This window comes from Pyxicephalus adspersus, chromosome 8, assembly GCF_032062135.1.
Source record: "Pyxicephalus adspersus chromosome 8, UCB_Pads_2.0, whole genome shotgun sequence".
Taxonomy (NCBI): Eukaryota; Metazoa; Chordata; class Amphibia; order Anura; family Pyxicephalidae; genus Pyxicephalus; species Pyxicephalus adspersus.
This window is the reverse complement of record NC_092865.1, coordinates 53,061,732-53,087,856: the sequence shown is the minus strand read 5'-3', so window position 1 is coordinate 53,087,856 and position 26,125 is coordinate 53,061,732. Positions and strand designations below refer to the sequence as shown.

The 26,125-nt window shown below is 39.5% G+C and overlaps 1 protein-coding gene across 3 annotated transcripts in view; it reads left to right on the top strand.

Moving 5' to 3' along the window:
• Nucleotides 1-1,054: 1,054 nt before the first annotated feature.
• The window catches only part of IL17RE (interleukin 17 receptor E), a 39,536-nt gene continuing 14,465 nt past the window's right edge, over nt 1,055-26,125 (top strand). Inside the window, exons 1-3 of one of the 3 annotated variants that reach the window (XM_072420658.1) lie at nt 1,055-1,151; nt 23,003-23,018; nt 24,540-24,677. In XM_072420658.1, the coding sequence (XP_072276759.1) occupies nt 1,065-1,151; nt 23,003-23,018; nt 24,540-24,677 (241 nt within the window). In that variant the 5' untranslated portion in view covers nt 1,055-1,064. Of the gene's footprint in view, nt 1,152-3,226; nt 3,671-23,002; nt 23,019-24,539; nt 24,678-26,125 lie in introns of those variants that run through there. The other 2 variants (XM_072420657.1, XM_072420660.1) reach the window with 2 other exon arrangements.

The window sequence follows — 26,125 nt, the reverse complement described above, 5'->3', positions numbered from 1 at the left end:
TGTTTAGATGCAGCAGGTCTGTTGAGATACCTTTAAAGGCAGAGTAGGTCACAAGCAACCTTTGCTTTTGCATTACGTGTTCAAAAACAAAATGCATTTTACAACTCTGAATACACAATCCCTAAACCTGTTGTTAGATGAACATATATGAAAAGTATGAGCATCGGTTTCTGACTATCCTTTCATTATTTAAACAAATATAACTGTGACCTTTACCTTTAAGGTGGCCATGTATCAATATAATAAATTAATAAATCATTCAATGCAACTAAAATGATCAAATTGATTCCTATTGAGAGTTACTGCCACCCCGCATCCTTCATCCTACATGTTTTCACAACTTTTAAGTGATAGACAAAACTTTTTTTTTTTGTGGTTTCTATCAAGTCTACATCATTTTATTCTCAAGAGCTCAACTATTGCATAAAGTGATCACACGTGGTTACTATGAATATTTCAAAGGCTTTGCCATTGCTGTGCTCAGCAAAAATCAGTAAAATTGTCACAAAATTGTAAATCAGCATGCAGGGGCTTTGAAATATCACAGGTGATACCCTGGCACTGACTTTTATACATTGTCAGTGATTTAGCCAATGCTTATTTGTTAAAGTCTAGTCTATTTTTTTGTTTTGGATACTTAAATCTGCCCTTCAGCCTTTTCTTCATCAAATCTGCCCTGCAGGCCTCTTTTACATCTTGCACAGTTGCACGGGTTCCTCTCCGGGGCCCAATATTCTCTGATTTCACTCCACGCTATGAGTAGATGTACATTGGAAGCTGAAGCAGGTCAGGCAGAACCTGCCTCATTTTTCAGCTGGAAGACATCCAGCATCAAGGTATTTCAATATTTTCTTAACTGCTCTCCAGAGCCAGATCAGTGCTTACATCTGGGCCGAGGGCTCTTGGAAGGTGTGCATGGAGCTGTTTTGTGATGTTTTCTGGAAGCTATGCACAATCCCTCCCAGCTTGAATTGCACAGAGAAGCACAAATTATTCTGTGATGTGATCACTAAATCTAACACAGGGTATAAAATGCACACTACACCTCTGCTAACCAGAATGGCATGGGCCACTGTAACAATCACATGGCCAAAGTCTGCTTTCCTTTGGTTTCCGACCTCTTCAATCAATGTGTCTTGGCTGATCTCAAGGTAAAATGCTGCAGCTCATTGCGGGTTTGTCATGGTCCTAATTGGCTGCTGTAAGCAAAAGATGTAAGCTGATCTCTTGGCTTTCCATTGATGCACTGGAGCATTGCAGACTGTTGTTATGACAGGTCCTCTTCTTCTGCTGTATACTTTCTAAATACATCAAAGCAGAGCTAAGTGTTCCTGGCATAATACACATTACCTATGACGATGTTAGCTCTGAGCTCGCTGTCATCTCATTTTAAACATTTTTTGCATTGTTTTTTAGGGAGTAGTTCAAATTTTTATTCACTTTTACGTCTTTCTTAACCCTCCTTAAAATCTTTCACACCTGAGGTCATGTACCAAAATCTTTTTTTGGACCTTGTAGCTAAAAGGTCAGCATGATGTTTTTGGTGCACACTAACCCGTGGAAACAATATTGAAAGCATGCTGTGAAAAAGGACCCTTGCTATAGTTGTGGAAGCAGTGGTCTCTGTGCAGAGATCTGACACATGCCCTGAGTCAGAACTAGAGCTATAAAAATCAGCAAACCTCAAGCTTCCTGATTGGACAGCTTCTATACCATTCGGTTGGCTACTCCCATGGGCATAGCAAACTGCTGCTATGTGCCCAGGAGTGGCAAACTGCACCATGGATTGACGCGTTTGCATGTGTTGCCCCTGCAGGTGTGTGGAGGTTCATCCTCTAATGGAGGAAAAGCAACCAGACGGCCAGAAGTGACTTGTTGCTTGCAGGAAACCTCCACCTCAATCCACTGCTGCCACATACGTGCAAAAACTCATTCCCAGCTCCTATTTAGTGGAATCTAAGGCTCGATTCTCTGCCAATTTAGTGCTTCACCCTCTGGTCCGAACAATATTTCAATCAGTAATTGGTCACTCGGAAGTCCCAAAACACGACACACGCGGTATAGTATCTGCCCTTTATTGTTTTTTCAGCCAGAAATGGATCAGTATGATCAATATTCTCTTTGGATTTGCTCATTATTTGTACACATTACCCCACTTGTGTATTTCTGATCAATATTTACCAACATGTCCCATCACTTTGTGGCCCTGATTTAATAAAGCTCTCCAAGGCTGGAGAGGATACACTTTCATCACTAAAGCTGGGTGATCCAACAAACCTGGAATGGATTCCTTCAATTTAATTTGCTGTTTGTTAGCACATGTTTACAACCCTGGACCTGATCTATTCCAGGTTTGCTGGATCGTCCAGCTTCACTGATGAAAGTGTATCCTCTCCAGCCTTGGAGAGCTTTAATAAATCAGGCCCACAAAGTGTCTGGAAATGCTTATGATCAGACAGCTGTTAAATTCATTTAAAGTGGATCTATCACCAACATTTTTTCATTATATAAATAGTGGCTAACTTTTTATAATGAAAAAAAATGCTTGTTTGTTTTTTTTAATTAAAAGTGGAGGACTCTTCCCCTTCCATCTTTGACACATGTCACATATCCCAGTAGGCTGCATGAGATCGGGCATGCGTAGAAGGGGCTTTCCTGAAATTATGAAGTGCTGATCTCAGGCATGTGAAATGCAAGATCGGGCGACATTAGCAGAAAAAGGAAAAACATGATGGCACCCCGTGTCCAGCCTGGGCGGGGAAGAAGCTAGACAGGACAGCACGGGACCTACTGGCATCAGATTGCAGAGGGATCAGCGGCTTTCCATCTGTGGGGGTAGGTATCTTTTTTTAAAATAAAAGTTCTGCTTGAATTTCAGATTTGATCTGCCTTGATCTTGTCTTTACTATGCTTACCCATGCCCTACTTTCCTAAAGTTTTAGATGTAGTTTTTTTCAATGTCAGTGGGTACAATGAATAGTTGTTACACATGAAGAAACAGGATCAGCATGACTCTTTTTCAGCAAGTGGTCAGAAATGGGAGCTGAGGAATTTGTGGCAGGCTCCCATTATTACAATCCTGGGATATCAGCATTGCAATGCACAGTCAGTGTAAATTCTGGCTTGGCATGGTGAGCTGCAGACAGGTGGGCCCCTAGCTGTGGGCGGCTCCCTGACACCAGCAGGTAAGAGTCATCTCTGGGAGAGGCAGCCACCAGGAAATCCACTTTGTATACACGCAGCAAAGACAAGTGGGTGGAAATGTTTTACATGTGAGTATAGGAGGAGCAGGCCATCGAGGTGGAGTTTACGAAACAGGGCAGAAAAAAAATTGTGTAAAGTCAAAAGGGAGGTGACAGGGATGGAGTGACACAGGTGACAAGGTAAAAAATGTGACCGGGCCAGCTCTAGGCAGACATCTAGTACAAGTCACCTGCAAGGGGGCCAGTCCTACAGGTGATGTCTCCTCCAACATGGAGCTGGATCTATACCTCCAGGTGGGATAAGTGTATACCGACATCAACTACGCTGGGAATCCATGGGGAGTCTGGGATCTGGCACCTGTCCAACGCTGGTCATCCTCATCCTGCACCAACTACTCCTGCTGGGCCAATGTCGGGAGTTGTTATGGAGAGTTCAGGAATCGCCAAAGCAAATCCAGGCCAACTTTGTAAGGAACAACTTTCTTTATCATTATTTCTTAAATGTTTTTTTTTATGTGAAAAAGAGAAAATGGATGGAGAGATAGGGAGGGAGAAAGAGAGAGATGGAGAGAGCCAGAAAGAAACAGAGAGATAGACAGAAATAAAGGAAAAGAATTAGAGAGGGGTTGAAAGAGAAGGTGATGAGTTCTTAGATTGTAAGCTCTTTTGGGCAGAATCCATCCTCCTTCTGTGTCATTGTTTGTCTGTCATTTGAAATCCCTATTTATTATACAGCGCTGCATAATATGTTGGCGCTTATTAAATCAAGAATAATATTTAGAAAGATCCGAAGACGGAATGAGAGAAAGGGGACAGAGAAAGATGGAGAGATAAAAGATCAAAAGAGGGAGAGTGAAATACAGAGAGAGAACAAGAGAGGAGAGAGATGGAGAAAGATTGAGAGAGAAAGAATAAAAGATTAAAAGATCTAAAGAAAGAGAGAGAAGGAAAGGAATAAAGAAAGAGAAAGGGAGCCACTGTATCTGTCTGTCATTTGCAATCCCTATTTAAGGTACATCGCTGCGTAATATGTTGGTGCCATATAAAAATTGTTTATTATTATTATTCGTAATAATAATAATAATAATAGTAAAATAAGAAAAAGAAAGAAAGTAAAATCTATTAGAAGGAAGGCTAGCAATAAAAAGGAAACAAGGCGAAATAAAAAGTATAGAAAAGAAAGGGAGATAAAAATAGGAACATTATTAAAATTAAAAAAGTAAGGAAAAAGGGAGAGAGAGAAACAGAGAAAAGTCATGGAAATGCAGTCTGAAAGAGGCAGAAATCAAACAAGTGACTTTGTCTAGTGCAACTGTACTGTTTAATTTGTCACTGACGAAGTAATCTCTAGCAATTGCAGTTGCAGGTAACATTGCTTAATTGATCAAATTTAGGACATTGTTCATAATAATGATTATTTGCTACAACACAATATGAATTATTGTTCCCTAGAAAGCAATTGATCAATAATAATTCTCAATTTATTACGGGCAATTTTAGTAGCAAGATTGCTACTATCATCTGTGTGCAAATGGCTAAAGATGGGTCAATGGAGAGAAAGTTGAAAAAATAAAAAAAAAATTAAGAATTTATAGGTATAGGTTGGGTTTTGTTCATACAGTTTGTCTGCATTTTATTACCACCAACAATTATGATTCCTAAATCTGTACAGTATCTATGTCTCATATTCCTATATACAATGTTATTTTTATGCACCTGCAATTTTATACCATTGGAACGTGGACAAAAAAGTGCCAAACAAGGTATGACTATGCCAATCTTAGGTATAAATATCTGACTCTCCTATTAGTGCTGGAACACCCAAATTCTTCTGAAATTGCTCTGTAGTAAACTCTAACAGTGCCAGGAGTTTTGCAATGGTTGGGAATACTCAGGGGTAATAGGGGAGTGAGAGCGCTTGCCTAATGATTCCATGAATCTACACATAAACTTTGCTGTGATATGGGTGTGTAGTGATAAGGTGTTATTTATCCTTAAGTTTAGGAGCTCATGCCCACGTATGTGCCGATTTAGCACCGGTGCATGCTCCACGTTCCTGATGTGGCCTCTAGTGCTGTTTTGTGTCAGACCAGGGCATTCAGCGATCCAAAAATCGAACCTGCACTGTTTTTGGGAGAGGTACTGTTGTGCATTGGCTTGCGGTGCGGTTCTAAAGTTGTACTGGGGTGCTATTAAGAATGAATAACAGAGCATTGCACAACCCGCGGAATGCTCTATATTAAATGTCTTTTATTGTTATGTGGACAGGCATTTATAGATGCCAATATAGATATATTTTGGTTTACAACACACATCATAAGGAAATTGTGAGTCATATGGAGTTTAGCCTGGTTAGAAGTGTCCCTGATCACCTGGAATTTGCAGATACGTCCTTTGATTTGTATTATTGATAAGTGGCACGGGATGGCAGTGAACTGGCAGCTGGCAGGAATATCAACCACCCTGTAACTGCTGCAGAACTGTTCGTAGGAATTAGTCCTAACACTTTCTAATTATAAAACAGGGAATCTGACATTCACTCAAACATTCCTTGGCCGAAATCAAATGCTGCTATTGAAACACATAGACCTTGAAGATTCCCATTAGGGAATTTGAGGGAATATCAGATACCCTGTTTTATAAATAGACTAATGGCATCATCTCAGCTTTGGCAAAGCCATTGAATTGGGAGAACATTGGAACTTTTCTGAAAAATTTTACTGTTGCTGTATAATGGGACATGGCAAAAAATACATTTAATTACCTTGTAAAGTTACTTACAGGTCCACTTTAAACCTTTTCAGGTGTGCCGTATCATTCCAAATGATTCAGCACCCTGAGAATCTGGGCAATAATTGCATAGGATATAAATAAATTGCTTGCTGATAAATGCCTGATGTTCAGGTTGAGTAAAGGGAGCAATCCTATCAATGCATATTATATAAACCGAAGCAATCTGCTCTGTATATGAGGTGGCATTGAGCGAAGAAGGATTAACCACTGGACTTGTTTTTAGCTCCAGCAATGACATTCACATATTTCTGAGCAGATTCCCCTTAACTGTTATTTTTGATGATTTTGCACTAAATTACGCACTTTAATCAGCTTTATTTTAAGACAAGTTCTCCTTTGTTACTATGTTAGGCATTTTTATGTGATTAGATTTGTGTGTAGGATTCATTTTCAAGTTGGCCTTTTTACAGCCACATGAATTCCATTGCTGGCTAAATGTCATTTCTTGGGTTGAGTTACCTGATAGTGACATCCATGGGACTCACCTGTACATCATCATGGTTGCTTGTACTCGTAAGCTGTGTTCATGCAGACGTACAGAAAGGAAAAAGAGTTAACAAAATACATCAAAGTCATTTTATTAATGTCTAAGCTAAGTGTGCACAGCATTTTGTTGTCGTTTTATAATATTCCTAATGCTAAGTAGAAGTCGTTTGTCCCAAAGAGACTCTTCCTGTTTATATCCTATTTCAGTAAAGATTAAAAAATTGATTTCTGAACACTTTTGCAACATTTTTAAGGATCTCTTACTGATTAATTAAAGCTGTCCAAGACTGGAGAGGATACACGTTCATCAGTGAAGCTGGGTGATCCGGCAAACCTGTAAAAGATCTGGTCAAGGACTGAAAACATTTGCTAACAAAAAGCAAGTTCTTTCCAGGTTTGCTGGATGAAAGTGTATCCTCTCCAGTCTTTTAAAGCTCTAATAAATCAAGCCCACTGACTTAGTGCCTATATATTGATCATATGATGGATTCAAATGTCTATCCGAGCACCTCTATTTGCCCCAATGTTATATTTGGAAGTTGGCATATACTCAGCATTCCTTTGGTTGCAGAAATGCTGAGTAAGTGACCTCCATTGGCACCCATCTGAACAAAGTGATATAGTAACATAAACTGGAATGATTAAACCTGCAGGGTGAAACGCATTAGTTTCTGGAGAAATGATTTGGATCAGTGATTACTTGTACGATTTACAACAAATAAACGTTTTGCTTTTGTCCTGCAGTGCAGCTCTAGTAACTTCGCTTTGGTAAAACCTTAGTACCTGCTCTTACTGGCCTCTACCCATGCAAATGTCAGTTCTATGGTGTCCAAGTTTTCCTAGGTTTGCTATTATGTGAACAGAGAATGAAAGGGGAAGATAATGGATGATTTAGCAAACTTTAGGATGTGGTGTGTGATATTGTGAACTTATTTATCTACACATAAAGCCCATTCACACTTTTGTGCTGTGGTGCGCTGCATGTATTGCGCTCATTTTACATGTACCATTCATTTCAATGCAGCGGAATGCATAAATAAAGGCAAATGTTCCATTTTGTGTTAACACAGCGCACCACAATGTATGATAGTGCTACCGTGCATACAGAATAAATGGCACCGCAGTGCACCAACACCCATATTATGCATTGCCGCATGTTGCCTTGTTTTCACCTATATCTCTTGTTTCAGCTTTGCATATTCCTTTGTCATGGAATAAGCATGTGGGTGGTGGAAGGAATGAGAAAAATGAGGTGGCTGCAAGAGATAACCTTTTATATACAATATAAACAAATGCATCGAAATCTTTCTCAATATATCAGGAGCTGCGAGCAAGATTCACAAATGTGTAACACATGTACATGTTATCAATGAGCAGTACACCAAGAACATTTTAGGCCATACTTTGGTGACCTAGATTTTCTTTTTTGGTTTTAAAACAACCAAATCATCAGCTAAAGGCAAATTTAGGTCACCTAAGTATGGAATTTTTTTTTTTTTTGGATATTCTATGAAACTGCCAGCAGCCTAATAAACTCATAACTGAGACAGCAGTAAAAGGTTTCAATGCGTTATAAAAGTCACATTGTATAGTAACCTGTAGGGAGCATAAATTGGATAAAGGTAACATTCGTTTCGGGCCAGGGTTTACTATTGCAGGGCAGCACCACGCATATTATTAGTATATAAGTAACACGTCTTAGTCCACTGCAGTACCCCAATGCATCTCGACAATAAATGTGCATGATCCAGTTTTAATGCAAGGGGCAGTCCCAGGGATTAAAAAATCCAAGGTCAAGTTGATAAGAGCAAGAACCAAGTTTTAAAAATCCCGGGAGAGTGCAGATTGTGTGTTAGAAAACAACGCTGATATATATATAAATCTGCCATCTGCAAAAGCATTGCTCAGTTCATACCAAAACACAGCAATGAAAAATCTGGACATGCTGCATTCCTTCACGGAGCAACACACGAAAATGCGTACACATGTCAACAGGCTGCATTTTATAGAAGTTCTGTGCAACCTTACACAGGCCATGGAGGGTTTGCTTACCTGGGAGCCCTTCATCATCATTATTATTATTACACAGTATTTATAAAGCGCAGTCATATTACGCAGCGCTGTACAATACCCATAGTCATATCACTAGCTGTCCCTCATAAGAGCTTACAATCTAATGTCCCTACCATAGTCATGTGTCTTTAATACAGTCTAAGGTCAATTTTGGGGGGAAGCCAATTAACCTAACTGCATGTTTTGGAATGTGGGAGGAAACCCTCACAGGCACGGGGAGAACCTGCAAACTCGATGCAGATAATGTCCTGGTCAAGATTAAAACCTGGGATCTAGCACTGCAAAGGCCAGAGCACTCATCTATTTTAATACGGATTTTGCAAAAATTAAAAGATAACAAAAAATTACCCCCACCCCTGCCTCCAGGGCAATCTATGGGGCATTATGCATTCTTACTGCAGTGGTAGAGACTTAGAAATTAAAATTGGTGGGTAGAAAGAAGGAGCCCATATTTTGTATTACAAAAGGATATGTCAAGGAACCAGTTTCTTAAGTAGTTTTAGGTCTGGGTAAAAACAGGTACTTGAAGTTACCAGAGTGGAATCACACCCTAGCAATTACACCTACAATAAATAATACGTTACAGGAGATCTTTCCCTTACTACACCCTATTGGACCCATATAACTGTTTTTACCCAGACCCACCAATTTCTATATAGAATCAAGCATTTACCCACCAATTAAAACTCTCCACCTCCCCTGAGGTAGCTAAAACAGCGAAACGCGTATTATGTATGACCACTGAAAAAGATTGAACCATTAACAACACTCATGTTACCACTACTATCATTTAGAAAAATATTATCATTCTTTGTATCTCTGACATGTTTTGTATTTGGAGTACATATGTTTTAAATTCACAAAAATACCCTCTTTGCTTATCTTTTTTACTGTATTGTAAATATTTGATTTATTGGGGCTGGCTTAAAACTAAATCAACTCATCAAAGAGGAGCCTAGTTCTTTTTCTTTTTATTATAATATACATTTGCTGTACAAAATACAATTGATCCCCCCCCAAAACACCTTACTGTAAACCAAAGAGAGCCCATATAATCAATCACCAGAACAAATGATTTTCCCTTTATTTCTGTTTTGGGTGACAGCTGCAACATTTTGAACTTCCCAACACTTTTCGTGATAATGGACATCAGGTAAAAAAGGGTGAATCCTGCAGTGGGAATGATTGAAATCTAGGCCAGTGATAAAGGTTAACCATCATCGTACGGGGTCGGTCATTCTATATCCTCTCCGTGCGTTATTTTCATCGTCTTCATCACAAATATATAAAAGATGAACGTGCTTGCAGAGGGACGTCCATGATCTCGTTGTATTTTTTTTTAATGTGAGCACAAACAAGTTCCAGGTATTTAACATTTCACAAACAGGTAAATCATCATGCAAAATATGTAACAGGTAAAAGGTGAAAATCTTGTTTTGCTGCTCCACTTTGGGGAATTTCGACGCTGTTATGGAAATATTTTCTTTTTCTTTTCACGTGAAAGGAAAAAAAGTTGTTACGTATTTGTTTGCTGTTCCTGGTTTGACATTTCCTGTAAAATAATATATTACTAATTGTAGTGCTGGAAACATGACCGGCTGGGTGACCTGGTTGTGACCACGTTTTAACCCAGTTTTTGTCACTGGGAAGATCATTTGTGTTATTACAATGGAAAACTTTATGCAGAAATGTTCTGTGAGTGGGCGTTGGATGGCAGATGGTTGTTAAAGTTCATGGAGGACAGGGGTCTGATTGGCTGCTGGCTGTCAGGGGTGGTTAATGTCGTCATTCACCTGCCAATGGGAATGCTGCTCATTGTCCACCTTATCAACTAACTTTCAGATGGCGTACATTTTACCAAACTCTTTGTTCTCCAGTTCAGATTTCACAAAAATTGCAACAATGGACGTTTGTGTTGAAGCCACCATGGGAACAAACCTGAAGCTTACCCCTTGTATATGTCATGGTGGATTGCCAAATAGGACCACTATTCTCACACTAGATTTTTACAAAAGATTAAAGTCTGCTGTATGTATGTAGCTTAACAGTGTGCAAGGGTTAAACAGGACACAGTAGTTAGATTGTTGGAATGATTTGGGGTTTAGTCACACAGACACTGAAATTGTTGTTACCGCCTACTGGGTGCCCAATGGCAATGTATGTTGTTTGAAGGGCATTTACAGGCTTTATAAATGTATGAAAACCAATATTTGTCCAAGACTGCAGTTGCAAAGGGAATGGAATTGGATGGAGAAAATAGGTTGGCAGGGAGATAGTGTAAATGCTATTTTCTTGTACTACATGAACTGAACCGCCTGCACAATGCCAAATGAGTAGAAACTGTTCACTTAGCTTAGTCAACAAGGTGCAGCTGTGTTCACTTTGATCATCTATATCAACGTTTCCCATCCAGGGTTCCTCCAGATTTTACTAGGGGTTCCTTGAGCATTGACGAATTTGTGACTCCCAGGCCAGATTAAGTGACACCACAGATCTTTTAGGGCAGTGGTCCCCAACCCTTTGGAGCTCACGGACCACTAAATCTACAGAATCTGGACTGCGCATGTGTGGGGAGCCGTGTGTCATTCGAAGTGGAGAGTGACGTGATGCTAGAACCCGCTCACTCGTCCAAAGACACACCCCCGCCCCCCACTACCCTGAGCCTGCGATGCTTGCGGCTCTGGCCGGAGCGCCCCACTAGCTGGGTCTTTCTCCTGACCTTGTTAGGGGAGCACCGGCCGGAGCTGTGGCCCACCTGTCAGACAGCCCACTAGTGGACCGGGGGTTTGGGACCCCTGTTTTAGGGTATCTTTAAGGGTGACATTTTTCCCACTGGTCAGCAATGTAAGAGACATTCTTATTCCAAACATTGGTGTATTGGGATTACCAATGGAGAGTGCAACTAAGGACTGCATATATGGTGACACAAGTGGACAAAATGCATGTTCAACAATGGGGCAATGCTGGAAAAGTGCTTTGTATTGAACTCCTCATTGAATTCTATTGAATTCAAAGGTTATTGGTGAACCCCATTGGTATCCTATGTGATCCATTTCAGATCCTTCTATATTAGAAGAAATTGATAATGAATGCTTTGAATGATGTGTGAATGATCCTGTGATTACTAAATGAAGCATAATTTGCGAAATGCGTCGAAGATACTGCGACTGAGTTGTACTTGTCCGTTGCCACATTTGTGATGAAGATATTTTTCAGATTTTTAAGGTATAAATAAATTATGGTTTTAAAAAAAGATGTATGTGACACTGTGATTTCATTATGAATGGTGCCTTAAAAGTCCTTGTTATTATATTCAAAAGTTATTGGTTCCTCTGTGTTAAAAAGGTCGAGAAACAATGATCTAATAATTTGCAGCAAGCCTCTTTTTTCTCTTGTATTTGATTGGACATTCAAAGTGAAAACAGCCCTGCATGAAACATTGTATCCAAACTCTTAGTGTAATTTTCCTAATTTTGAAACCATTAAAAAAGAAATGTAGAGTTAACATCTGCAGATTTATATTCTGGAATTTTCATAACTAGGTGCATGGCAGGGGGTCTGTCCTTTGCTTGCAAACTTTTACTAAAATATGCTGTCTTTCTCATTTCAGAAGAAAGTATGAATGAAGTTTATTTAAACTTTATCTTGTCTATTTACCCTGCTTGTCCAGGTGACCAATTGCATCCAGACAGAAAGTGATTGGGGATCCCAAATGTTATACTGTATTTCTACCCAAAACAGTACCTTAAAATGCTGACATGCCTTAGTGACAACTTTTTTCTTTTTACTTTCTTGAAGTGAAGGTAAATCATCCTAGCCAGGCACAGATACTAGACACCTCACCCTGCAAAAAACAAAACAAAAAAAAAATGGTTTTAACTCTAGCCTTTGGTCTTTTGGGATTGTTAAAGGGAAGCTTTTACTTTGGAGACATTTGCGTTCATTTCCTCTTGTGTCCTGAGCAGAGGAGGTGAAGGGAAATCTCTCTATACTATAAAATGATAAAGCGTTGTTTCCCATTAGAATAGACGTTCAGACAAAGTTTAATGAAGCAGAGTTTTAGGTCTTTCCGCTATTCTTTCAGTAGACAGGCCGCATGGTCATGCTATCAGTCCACTAGCGGCTCATGGTAGTGACATTCCATTATTATCTTCTACTTGATTTTCTGTTTGTTTTGTATTGATAATCTCTTTTGGCAGCCGTCCAGATAGTGCAGTGATGTCATAGCTGGACAAGGGCGGCCGCTGCAGATTGATCCCGTCTTTATAAATCTATGCAGAACAAAACACCGCTAGTATTTACTTCCTTCCATCATGTGTTCCATTCATTGGTAAAAGTTGTCCTTTATTCTGCAGATTGACTCTGGATTGTTTTGAAATAGAATGGCAATGGGTGAGAACGCTTGTTATGTCTTCTTAGCCAGCTTGATCTCCATTAAGGAGATTTCCCATCACTTCCTGTCCTGGTCCAATTATCTAAATAGCCACATTTAGAAAAATCCCCAGCTTGTATGTCATCAAAGGGCCTGGTAAGAGGAACCACAGTATATGACGGGTGCCCAGGTTATTGGCACTCCTGGAATTGTCTGCATTTTTATTGACTCATTGCAAGTTATGGAAAAGAAAATCATTGCAGCAGCATCACATTTTCTGTCCTGTGTTTTTTTTTACATTGACAACAGGTTTTCTGGCGAAGGAAGCAACCCATTGCAAAAAAGTCCTTCTTTGTTGTCCAATCTAATTCAATTTCTTTTGCATTTTGTGCATAATCATTGCATTGCCCCTTCAGACCACAGTCACACAAAAATCTGCATGCAGCCGCATGTGATCTTCGAATATGATTTCATATGTTTTTCTGTACAATGCACTATTTTACAAAGAAGAAGAAGATTTCCGCCTATACATATGTTATATATCAAATAGGCCACATCCCTTATTGAACCCAGAAAAAAAAGAACATACGGTGAAGAACACCAATTTTTGTAGTGGGATTTTTTAGACCAATATCAACAACATATATTATAAAAATAACAACATTTTATTAATATTATTTACATTTAAAGGCTCATTTCCAATACATAAAACCACATAAAAACCATTATTATTACACACAATGATGTCTCCTTTCAGAGTGTCCCTGTGAGGGATAAATTCTGGGTTAATTCTCTACTCGTTTCACGGAAAGATCTGCTTCCTCACGAGAGAGAATCTACAACCATAAAAAGATTACATTGGTATCATCAATTTAATTATTACTACATTAACAGAAAAAAATACATTAATCTAAACATATTTTACATCAATATACCTATTATGTTAAGTTTGAAATGAGCCTTTTAATGTAAATTAATACAATTTTAATATTTTTTTAATATATGTTGTTGATATTGGCCTAAAAAATCCCGCTACAAAAATTAGTGTTCTTCACTGTATGTTCACTATTTTACAAAATGTAATAGATTAATTATATAATATGTATTTAAACATAAAATAATAAATTTCATTTTTGTTTCCAGTAACTGTCAATCTGCTTTACATATGGTTCCCTTGAATTTTTTTCTTATGGTTCAATTTACTTTTTGGTATGTTTTTGATGCTACGTTTGTCTTAAATATTTTGATTTTGTATTGTTAGATTTCCATATACAAAGCACAAGTGGTAGGTCCAGTTTTATAAACGGTTCTGAAAAACCTTATAATACTGGAGTGCTGCAATGTGAATGCTTGCTATATAGTAATAGAGGTAGATAAGAGATAGGTAGAGAGTTTTTGGAGCTACGTATTGTTCCCCTGACAGTATGTATGGTGACTTCTAGAACAGCTGAAAATTTGAGGTCTATTAGCTGCCTGGAAGGGGTTCTCAGCAGAATCACCAAGCCACTTCTTAGAAATATTTAGTCATAAATATACAAAGTCGTAACTTTGTGGTGAGAAGAGTTTGTGCCCCAGATTTTTAGACGTAAGACTCGTATTGCTGCGATCAGATAAGATATTGGGGCAGAACTGTGGGTGCGGCATCTGATACGTGGAAATTATCTACAGAATCAAGGAACTACTAGTTTACTTCAGCAATGAGCGAACCAGTTCACCCTCAAATGGCGTTTCTTAACAAATTTTGGAAGGTTTATCCAGCCTCCAGAGAATCATATGACTGATAACTAACAATTGGATTTCTGAATTGTTCAGTTCTCATAAGAAGCAAAACTGACTAGTGGGGCCCCTATGAAGAACTGACTAGTGGGCTCCCATCCTAGGCACCCCACTGTAGTGAGGAGCAAAGCAAAAGTCTGACTGGGGGTGTGCAGACTGTTTCCCTACCCTGGCACCAAGGGATAGATAGCTGTGCTGCGGTTTTGGGTGTGCACAAGCCGGACACTGGGGGAAGAAGGGCAAGCAAGCAGGTTGCTGTGGCGGTCCATGCTGGCTGTGGAGTGTCTGGGGCCCTTGTCCCAACACTGGCAATGTACTGGTAATTCCTGGTAGCTTTCTAATAGGTAAAGGAATGTCACCCTCATCTCCTGTCCTGTTTGAGAACCAGTAAATGAAGATTTTCTCTTACTTCATGTCCATTGCCCAGCAAGCAAGCAGAAAGTAAGGAAACTTTCTTGGTAAAAATCAACACTAATTGAAGTGGGAACTCCCAAATGGGCACACAAATGGTAGCAAGGCGGAGGTCACACTCTTTATACTTTTCATGATCTTACAAAGAAAATAGATATATATGGGCATAATAGGCAGAACCCAATTCTTTACATCCAGAAACATAGCGGGCCCATGGTAGGAGTCCATGGCCACTCCACCATCAATCTAAACACATGAGTTCTCCATAGAGCTGTACAATTCTGTATTCTTTGCTGATGAAGGGAGACAGAGAAGGAGAAGAGGACCAAGATGCTGGTAATGCTTCCCATCACAGAACAAGTAGGGATCAGAGCACTCCGAGATAAAATGACCAGTGACCATCTTGCTCATCCATTGGCGTGTTATTGTCACAGGCAGCAGGGTTTGGCTGAATCAGCCAGGTAAAATCCTTGTTAACTGCTAGATAGTAAAGAGTAAAATGTGTAATTAAGTCAGGTGGAATCCTTATATTACGCACGGTACTATTTACAGCAATTAATAGTTGTGACTTGCTTGAACCTGCTTGCCCTTAATAACTCTCAACTTCCCTGTGGGAGGAACATGCAAAACACTTTTCCCTGAAATGTGTGAATATGCTTATTTCCTGTTACAAACACCAAATGTTTTTAAGGAGATTCAACGCACGCAGGTGTGTAGCTGGTGCTGGTGGGTGCATTATCCCAAGGAGTAACTCCAAGCAATCAATTAACTTTCAATCTAAAATACTTATATGTCAACTGGTTTACCCACTAAAGCGTTTGTAATTCCATAAAGCCAGGCTTATGACTCACCAACTTCACAGCCTGTCATGAGACAACAAAGTTCTTGTTCACTGTTGTAGCGTTCAGTCACTCGCTTGTTATTTATTCAACAGGAAGTGTGATGATGCTAGTTCATTGTTCATTGAGCAGGAAGATTGGATGAAAACCAAGTGGTATGTAGGATCAGTCCCACTTGAGGAGCGCTAGTCGAACCTTGGTCAAGTCTTGCGAGAAATGTGGGAGTTAAAGTGCTCTGCTAGGAATAAAGTTTAAAACAACTGAACTTGTTATAGGTAGCAGACTCATAAAATGGGGTTGTCAGATGGCATGAAAGATGGGGTAACGCAATGACCTGAAAAATCCCAGAAACTAAGCAAACTTCCCTCATTTTTGTCACTGGGCATGTGGGCCATTTCACTTTATGAAGCATACCTGAGCCATTTTCATCATCTTCTAGAGGAAGAAAGTCATAAATGGCTCTACAACTAGGACCATGATGGTCCATGTTGAGGCTATCATGTGCATCAATTAAGCTTCTTTGAAGGGAATGTCAGAGTACAGTTTCTTCTTCTAAGTGCATATTACAAGGAGCATGGACGAGCTCCTAGGACACCAGAGACTGCCATACACATCACACCAAGCTGGAGGAATTGGCTTTGGGAACGTTGACCTTAACTTGGTATTCCATCATCTTCTGGGTTGCTTTAAACCATTTATTTAGGGGCCTTGTGTAACTGTTGGCCATTGTGTTTGTATTTTGAAGCCTAACTCCATCCAAAATTTTTTACTCAAAGATTGGACTGTCTACAGAATGGAATAATCAGCTTGGGACCATTGAATTTTGCTTAGTTTTTCACTATCTTCTCTAAGCCATTTGCACAGTGTCAAATTCTGGTATTTAAACTACTTGGGTAAAAAATACATTGATGTATCAATTATAGAGCCTAAATATTTTGTGCATTTTATATTTGTCTGGAGTTAGTTAATAAAATGTAGGCTTCAGATGTGTATACAAAGATTCAACACATTCAGACATTTCTTGCAGTAATCAAGTAGAATTAGGCACCCTTTAGTTTAAAAAAACACATTTATATTTGCCTACAGATCAAAATTCACACCAGTTGGTAAATCTATTCATCAATGAAGGATTGTTCCATCAATTGTAGGTACAATTATCATGGCTTTCATCTTGCCCTTGACAAAGAAATAACTGGCATCGATAACACACCAGCTTATATGAATAGCACAGATAAGCTGGGTACAAATGCAGTCTGAAAGGTTTGTGATAAACAGTCTGCCAGTGATCAGACTCCAGCCTGACCTACCTGTTGATCAGGCACAGCGTGAATGTCCAACAGTCTACATAAACTTTAGATCAGGTGTGTTCGGGTGGTGTGTTCCTAAGCTGCAGTTCTTACTAATAGACGACATAATGACATATGACTATAGTAGGGACATTAGATTGTGAGCCCCTTTGAGGGACAGTTAGTGACTTGACTATGGACTTTGTACAGCACTGCGTAATATGTTGGCGCTATATAAATACTGTGTAATATTAATAAAAAAGAGACAACAAAATTGACCCCTCAAACACTGCCTCCTCCAGCCCCGTGTGGTCGACACTGCCAATTAGTATAACATATTAACAAGAAAGAAAAATTGCATGAAGCTGGGCTCAATTAAAATCCCCAGTTGATATAAATAAATACATAAATATATAAAATAGATTATTATGTGGCGGCTTGTGATTGGTGTGATCTTAGTATCCTCATTTTTAAAGCTATATGCGTTGAAGGATATTGGCCATGACTCCCATCCGAGTCAATATGGCCGTCTGGCTCCTTTTGTGCTTAGATCAAAACAAATATGCTGAAATAATTATTACATGTATTACTTTTGCTGCCAGAATACTTTATAATAGGTGTGGGAAGTTCCCTTGTATCTTTTAGGTGAATTTAAAAGCTGTTGCATCAGTACTTTGCTTACACAAACACAGATAGGTAAACATCTTGGTATCACTCAAGAAAACCAAAATGTTCCATTTGTATGAAAAGGACCGCTTACCTTATCATAGACAGTAAAAGTGATCTATGTAAAAAAGTTTAGGGAAGACAACTAATTTGATCACTTGGCTTGGCCAATCTGATCACTAATTGGCTAAATTGGTGTTTCTTGAATTTTTAACACGGCGGAAGCTCTTGAAATAACTTTCAGGTCTTCAGGTAACACCTGCAATTATTATATCCACAGCTCACATTACATTAGTGTGGTGGTCAATGGGAAGAATGTCTTTTACATTGGTGGTCATTTGGATGAATGTCAACCCTTACAGCCAAAAAAAGATTATTGGTGTCAGTAAAACTGACCTGAGAGGCACAAATTGCTCATTGCAACCTCTGGAGGAACCTTATGGCTCCATGAATATATAATGGCCGATGTGTGTGTGAATGATGGTGACAGGTCTTGTGTTGGATCAGATATAGGACTTTGGTGCCACTCAGCCAAAAGAACAATTGTGAGGTCAGGTATTGATGTTGAATGACATGCTAACAATTGGCATTCCAAGTCATCCCAATGGTGTTCAATAGGTTTGAGGTCACTACTCTGTGCAGACCACTTGAGTTCCTGCACACCGACCCATGCCTTTATGGAGCTGGCATTGGATTTCATTTTCTTGCCAACCTTTTAACGTTCTTTGACACCAGAAGTTTACTTTATACTTCATTTGTACGTCATTTGTAAGAGCTAACAATCATTAACTGAGGCTTGGAGTGGAGATCTTTTCCAAAGCAAATATAGGCTATGATCCTGGTTCCTCTTTAGGCAACCTGCCAATTAGCTGGGCAGCCTTCACAAAAAACTAGTTGTGCCACTTTGTGACAGCAGTGAGGCCTTGTCCTGAGCTTGATTGAAAGTATTGGCACAGAACGTTCAGTGCTTTCTCTTTGTCCTCCAAAATGATTTTGGAGCAAAATATTTATTTTCACAACAAACTCTTAATATTGTGAGGGTAATGTGGGGGCATTTTAAGGCACAAGAACAGGTCCAAAAGCTTCCAACCATTTAAAGCCCATTGCACCCTTCAAAAAAAAAATTTGCAAAACAGTAAAATTATATGCAAATCTCTGTATGTTGTGGTGCACTGTGTTGGCAAGGTGTTTTGGGTTGCCTTTAATAAGAATAAATTGCCCTGCTGCACAACAGTGTGAACCGGACCTAAAACACAAAAAAGAAGGAATTAAATTGTGGTTGCAGGTAGAGGTTTTTGGAGTATATATGCAAAATCTAATTTGCTAAAAAACCTTTTCCGTGCTCCTAGTGGCTTATTTTTGTTATACACAGTGCATGCGCTATGCAGTAAAGAGCCTATATGCGGTGCAGCAAACAGACCTAGATGCCAGGGACCATGCAAAGAAGGTACAATTGTGGTGGATCTGGAAGAGTCAGTGGTGAAGATTGCAGCTTCGGGGGATGCTAAATCTGCTGATGGGGAGTGCTGACTAGTTCCTGGACCTGTCAGTCCTGCAGGGTACTTAGACAAGGTAAGTGTGTGCCATAGGTCCGGGAACCAAGGGGTGATGGGCTGGCAATCCTAGTTGCTGCCAGACAAGTGTGTGCCATAATTATGACAAAAACTCACCCACACCAAAAAGTTCCAGATTAAACAGACTTTGCCAGCTTACCCGTGCAGGTGACAATGTTGCAGCAAAAGCCCCCTATATTCACTTTGCTTGATCTCCCCGCCATCCCTTCCCCTGGCACAGACAAGGTGATTGTGTATCTAAAGCACAGACTGGTTCTCTTTAAATGCCAATGTAATCATAAAGTCCCAAAAAGAACAGCGACGATATCACCAAAACAACACACTGTGTGTACAGGTTACAGGTTACCCTTTGCACCATCTGTGAATGAGTAGTGAGCGAGCATAACCAAGCACTATAAATACCACCTCTGCTCATGTGATTGCAATGCCAATGAAACCCCAAATAAAATAAAAAGAGTTGCCCTGGCAGGTTTATTATATAACACCGTATTATGGTAATTAATCAATAAACAAAACGTTTAATTATACCTTCCATGCTGCAAATATATTTTCCTGGAAAATCCTGGGCATAGGGCAATATATCATTACATGGCAGAATATCATTTACTAATCTATCATTTTGCCAAGTCTTCAAGTGTACCTGTCTTCAGTTCTTTATAATAATAAAGAATAAAAAGGTAATGTATCAGTGTTAGACTTTCAGGTTTATTTACTGCTCACTGGTATCACAATCCCCCCCCCCTGATAATGCCTTCATCTGCTTGTTCCTAAAAAAAGGTCAAGCCATCTTTGTTCAGGCATCATCCAGGGTTACCATCTACTTTCTGGATTTAGAGATGATCAGTCATATAAATCTTGGTTCCCGGGTGGTTCACACATATCTGGTGCAGTTTAGCCCCTGACTTGTTATAAAGATACAACGTTGCAATTGGAGATAGAGCAAAGGCTTCCTTCTGCATGCAGCAGACTGATGACATCTTCTCAGTTGCTGACTTACCAATAAAACAAAGCAATCCTTGCTTTCTTTAATTAATTAGCTTTTCTGAGAAATGATTCTGGAAAATGTTTATTGTGTAAAGAATTCAATTCTGTATCTAAATAATCAAAATGTAAACAAAACCTTTGTGGAGGGTTTGAAACCTTGACCGGGTAGGGGAGACGTTCCCTTACCTTCCTGTCTCAGTGACACCATGTAATACCCTGACACACAGGGTGGCATCAAGACATGACGCTTCCTATTCTGGTGTCAGTAAAATAGGAAGTAGTGAGAAACATTCTCATGGAAGCATGGCTGCTATATCAAGGATTGAGAGTTGACTTTGATGGATTAAAGTGATACAATCAATACAAGCCCCAACCAGGGGTGGGCATAAGGAGGTGCCAAGTGTTCTACTGCATATAGGCCCTGCGCGGACCCTCCTGAGCCAACAGGGGGCTCTGCACTCCCAAATCAGTTCTGCAAGGAGAACCATTATTGGTTCCAGGAACTCTATTGGCTACATCAGACACTGCCCCTGACAAAGGAGGCCTTAAACCACCACAATGTGTCGGATGTTTTACTGAACACACCTGATGGGTAAAATCCAGACAAGTATCCTCATTCTGCTCCCATTCCCATATCGCTCATCAAAGCAACCCTGACCTGACCTTGACCTTATTCCTGCTCTACCTAAAACCCGGTTTTTGGTTGAAGGTGGACTTTATCTGCCCCCAGCATTTACCTTTACTGGTAGGCAGCTCCTGCAAAGCAATGTCACTTATTCCCTTATTCCTCAGACGTGACATCACTAACCATCTGACTGGTCACAGTTATTTTTTTCCAGCAAGAGACCGAGAAATAAATACGGGGACAGTACAAGAGATGTATTACACCCTATACATCCTTTAAGCTAAAGCCCCAAACAAAGTAAATGACCAGAACGGAATTTTGAGAAAATGCTACAGCATATACATACAATACCCCAGAAAATGGGGGCAGAGTTGCATTGAGGAATGTGGCTGCACCTGACAAGTGAAGGAGCAAGGCGTCTTTGTTAAGATCATTGTAGAGATCATTTATCTGAACTCAAATGTCATCACGCAACGCTTTTCCTGTTGTCACAGCGGTGTGAGGGGTGCGTGGTGGATACATGATATGATGTATACAGATAATTCTTTTACAAACACGTATATACACAATGGCCCTGATTTATTAAAGCTCTCCAAGGCTGGAGAGAATACACTTTCATCAGTGAAGTTGGGTGATCCAGCAAACCAGGAACAGATCTGGTCCAGGATTCAAAACTTTTGCTGGCTAATAGCAAATGATTTTTAAAAATCCTTTCCATGTTTTCTGGATCACCCAACTTCACTTCTGAAAGTGTATTCTCTCAAGCCTTGGAGAGCTTTAGTAAATCAGGGCCAATGGCTCCCAATTTTGTGCTCAACCAAGCAAACCTTAAATATTCTGATTGGTCAAAAGTCTTTAAACTGCAGATGCCAAATGTTTTTCTTGGGTGGAAACTCATCAATATTTTGTAGAAAGTGTTGAGATTCTGATTGGATTCTTGCATTGCTTGTAAATATGATACACATTTTTACAGTATTTACCAACAATGCCAATCTATGTACAATTAATCATAACCCCCCAAAAATTGGTCTCTGCTTTCAGATTCATTTTAGATCTGATCCTGTGATCAGAAATGAGATGAGAAGTGAAAGTTTACCCATGTGTGTACTAGCACCCTGGACCAACTCATAATACAATGTACTCCAATAAAGACTCTAGTATTAGGCTGCAAATTAATTTTGATTGAGCTGTCAATGCATTTCACTGCACAAAAAATTGATCCTGCTGTATTTTGTAAAATGCACACAACACAATGGGCCTGATTTATTAAAGCTCTCCAAGGCTGAAGAAAATACACTTTCATAAATGAAGCTGGGTGATCCAGGAAACCTGGAATGGATATGGTCCAGGATTCAAAACATTTGCTAACAAAAAGCAAAAAACATTGAAGAAATCCATTCCAGGTTTGCTGGTTCACCCAGCTTCACTGATGAAAGTGTATCTTTTCCAGCCTTGGAGAGCTTTAATAAATCAGGCCCAGTGTGTTTGCCTTGTAGGGTGCTTCAGTGCATTGTATGCGTGCATCGGGGTAAATTACAATGAATCACAATGACCTGCAAACATTTGTGTACAGTGTGGTGTGCTGTTACACGTTACCACAACATGACTGATAATGCATTTTATGAATTTACCAATTTTCTGTGTTTGAATATTTTAATATAGAGTATGGAAACAATACACTTCTCTTATGTGCTCTCTTTTGGTCTTTTAATATGTAACTGAAAGTGTTTTATTATATCTATTCAATAAATGTGAAAAGTACATTTTCCTGCCAGAAATCCAAGCAGATTGCATTGTCCATGAAATAAAAAAATAATAAACTTCAGGAATATGTTTTTTTTTATTATTTTAATGTGTAATTTTTTTTTTATTTCTGATAATCTAACTTGTTTTCATTTTTCTCTTTATTTACAGGCATACAAACTAATAGGTAAGTGTTAACATTTGTTCTTTATTAATGTTATGGCCAGTCTGTCTTTTTAATGCAGATGAATTATGGGTACCAAACGATTATTTCCATTGTTAACTGGCCTTGGCCTGTGATGATAATTGCTGGTTGAGAGGTAGCAGTACCTTTCCCAAAGTAGTCCAGGATTCAATATAAATAATATAAACTATATGCAAGGGCATATGTGGGAACTGTTATTTCTAAAAGGTTTTGGCTCTGGAGATTGGATGTCAATTGGTGTGGAACACTGCAAGAGTCAAGATTGTTTGAGGAACCATTCTGTATTGGATCAGTAGGGACCCACAATGTTCTAAGTTCCCTGTCAATGCTTTTTACTTAGAGACACAAATTATTTATGGTACAACATGGTGGCTCAGTGGTCTTGTAGCATTAGGGTGCCAAGTTCGAATTTTGGCAAGGACACTATCTATATAAAGAGATTTAATCCTTTTCCTATGTTTGCATGGGCATCCCCAGGCAATCTGGTTCTCTCCCTAAAACATACTTTTAGTTTAACTGACTTCTCTCTAAATTGACCTGACATCAAAATATATACATAAACTACCTGGCTTAAAAAAGTGCCTAAGCCTGTGGGGGCATTGTTATGATTTGGGGTGCCTTTGGGGGTAGTTTTATGATCTGGGGTGTCTGTATGGGCAGTGTTATGATTTTGGGTGCCTTTGGGGGCAGTTTTATGATCTGGGGTGTCTGTGAGGGCAGTGTTGTAGTATAGTGCCTAATATTGTTTGTGGGTGCAGTGTTATGATCTGGGGTGCCTGTGGGGGCAGTGTTTATGATCTGGGGTTCCTGTGGGGGCAGTGTTTATGATATGGGTTTCCTGTGGGAGCAGTGTTATGATATGGGGTGTCTATGGGAGCAGTGTTATGATATGGGGTGTCTGTGGGGGCACTGTTATGATATGGGGTGTCTGTAAGGGCAGTGTTATGATCCGGGGTGTCTGTGGGAGCAGTGTTATGATATGGGGTGTCTGTGGGGGCACTGTTATGATCTGGGGTTCCTGTGGGGGCAGGATTACGATCTGGGGTGTCTATGGGAGCAGTGTTATGATATGGGGTGTCTGTGGGAGCATTGTTATAATCTGGGGTGTCTGTGGGAGCAGTGTTATGATATGGGGTGTCTGTGGGGGCAGTGTTATGATCTGGGGTGTCTGTGGGAGCATTGTTATAATCTGGGGTGTCTGTGGGAGCAGTGTTATGATATGGGGTGTCTGTGGGGGCTGTGTTATTATCTGAAATTCAGGACACTGAGCAATTAAAGCCTTGGTTTACCTGAAGCAATATCACTTTCGGCCTTGAAGAAAGGGAGACCTGTTCCCTGAAATGTGTCGACCATATTTGTCAATACCTAATCCCAATATAATAAATCCACACACATTAATATTAGCCTCTGCGCGTTTTTTTACTGGGCACTGCTCATCTTATTTCCAAAAATTAGCTCTGATACTGGTAGTGATGTTTATCCATCTTCTATTTTCTTCACCAGAAAATCCATTCTCATCTATTAAAGAGTCGGAGAACTTGACGTCCCCCTGGAATTTACCCTCAGACAGCCTCAACGTCTCCACCGTCCTGCTGGATGGCAAGCCATGTGTACAGATCGGTGTTTCAATAAATGTGTCAGGTAATTGGATGAACTGTTCAGGCAGATTGAATGTAAATAATCAGTATTAATATAGACTGACAAAAAATGGAGGAAATTTGGCAGCTTCCCATATTAAATATTGAGATCTTCCAGCAGCTTCCTTCATTTTTCATGCTGAAGGTTCCGTATATGACAAGCCTATTGTAAATTCATTAATAATATCTGTAAACAGAATTGTGTCCCCGCCCTGACCTGTACAGGTGGAATGGCTCAGTCCTGCATGCTGCATGTGTTGATCCTTCATGGTGTGTTCCTAAAAGGCCTTCAATGTTTTATTGCTCGATATTGCATGCTGTGTTGTTTGATCTTGCATTGCTCAAGTTTGCATGCTGCTTTACTGCACATTTTTACATATATTGTGATGCTTAATATTGTGTGCTATGTTCCTCATTATTGCAAATGCCATTGCTCAATATTGTATATTGCGTTCTTCAGGTTTTCATTTTATTGTATAGTGTGGTGCTTGATATCACATTCTGTGCTGTTTACCATGGTATATGTAGTTGCCTAATATTGCATGCTATGTTTCTCGATAATGTATGCTATGTTGAGCAAATGTGTGTTTCTTAATTTTGCATGCCATGCTGCCCATTATTTATTTATCAATTTTGAATATTAAAGCTTGATGTTGCATATTGCATTGATGAAGTTTGATTGCTGCACAATTTTATGTATAGTTTTGTTGTTTGATATTGGATACTGTGCTGCTTAATATTGTATAATGATTTGCTCAGTATATGCTACGTTGCTTAATATTTCATGCTGTACTACATGATTATAAATACTCTATTGCTCATTATTTCATACTCTGTTGTTAAATATTGCATGCTGCGCTACATGATATTACATACTTTATTGGTAAATGTTGCATGCTGTGCCACCTAACATTGAATGCTGTGTTGCTCAGTAAACCATGTTGTGTTGCTTAAAATTGAATGATGTGTTACATGATATTAAATCCTCTATTAGTAATTATTGCATGCTGTGATGCTCAATATTGCACACTATATTTCTTAATATTGCATGCTGTGTTGCTTGATCTTATATGCTGTACATGGTCCTGTTGTGTTTGGTGCCATTATTGAACCAATTTTGTCCATTGTAAATGAGTTAACACTTCATTGGATTTTGCTTGTCAGCTACAGAATTTGTATTTCACATGGCCCTGACAAATTCTGTTCTTAATCAGCCTTGTTGTCACTCGGGAAGATATTCCATGTTGTTGTAAACCGGTGAAAGCAGCTTCAGAGTCCATCCAAAGCCAGAACTTGTTGTTTTCAGTTTGTATGGATGCATTGATGGGAAGGTTGTGATGTTCCCACTCAAAGTACATTGTATGGAAGGGCCAATAAGGACGGGGCAGGGGTTCTGATTTTGGAGTTTCTCAGCCAGGGTTCCTCCAGAGGTTGCTGGGGGTTCCTTGAGCA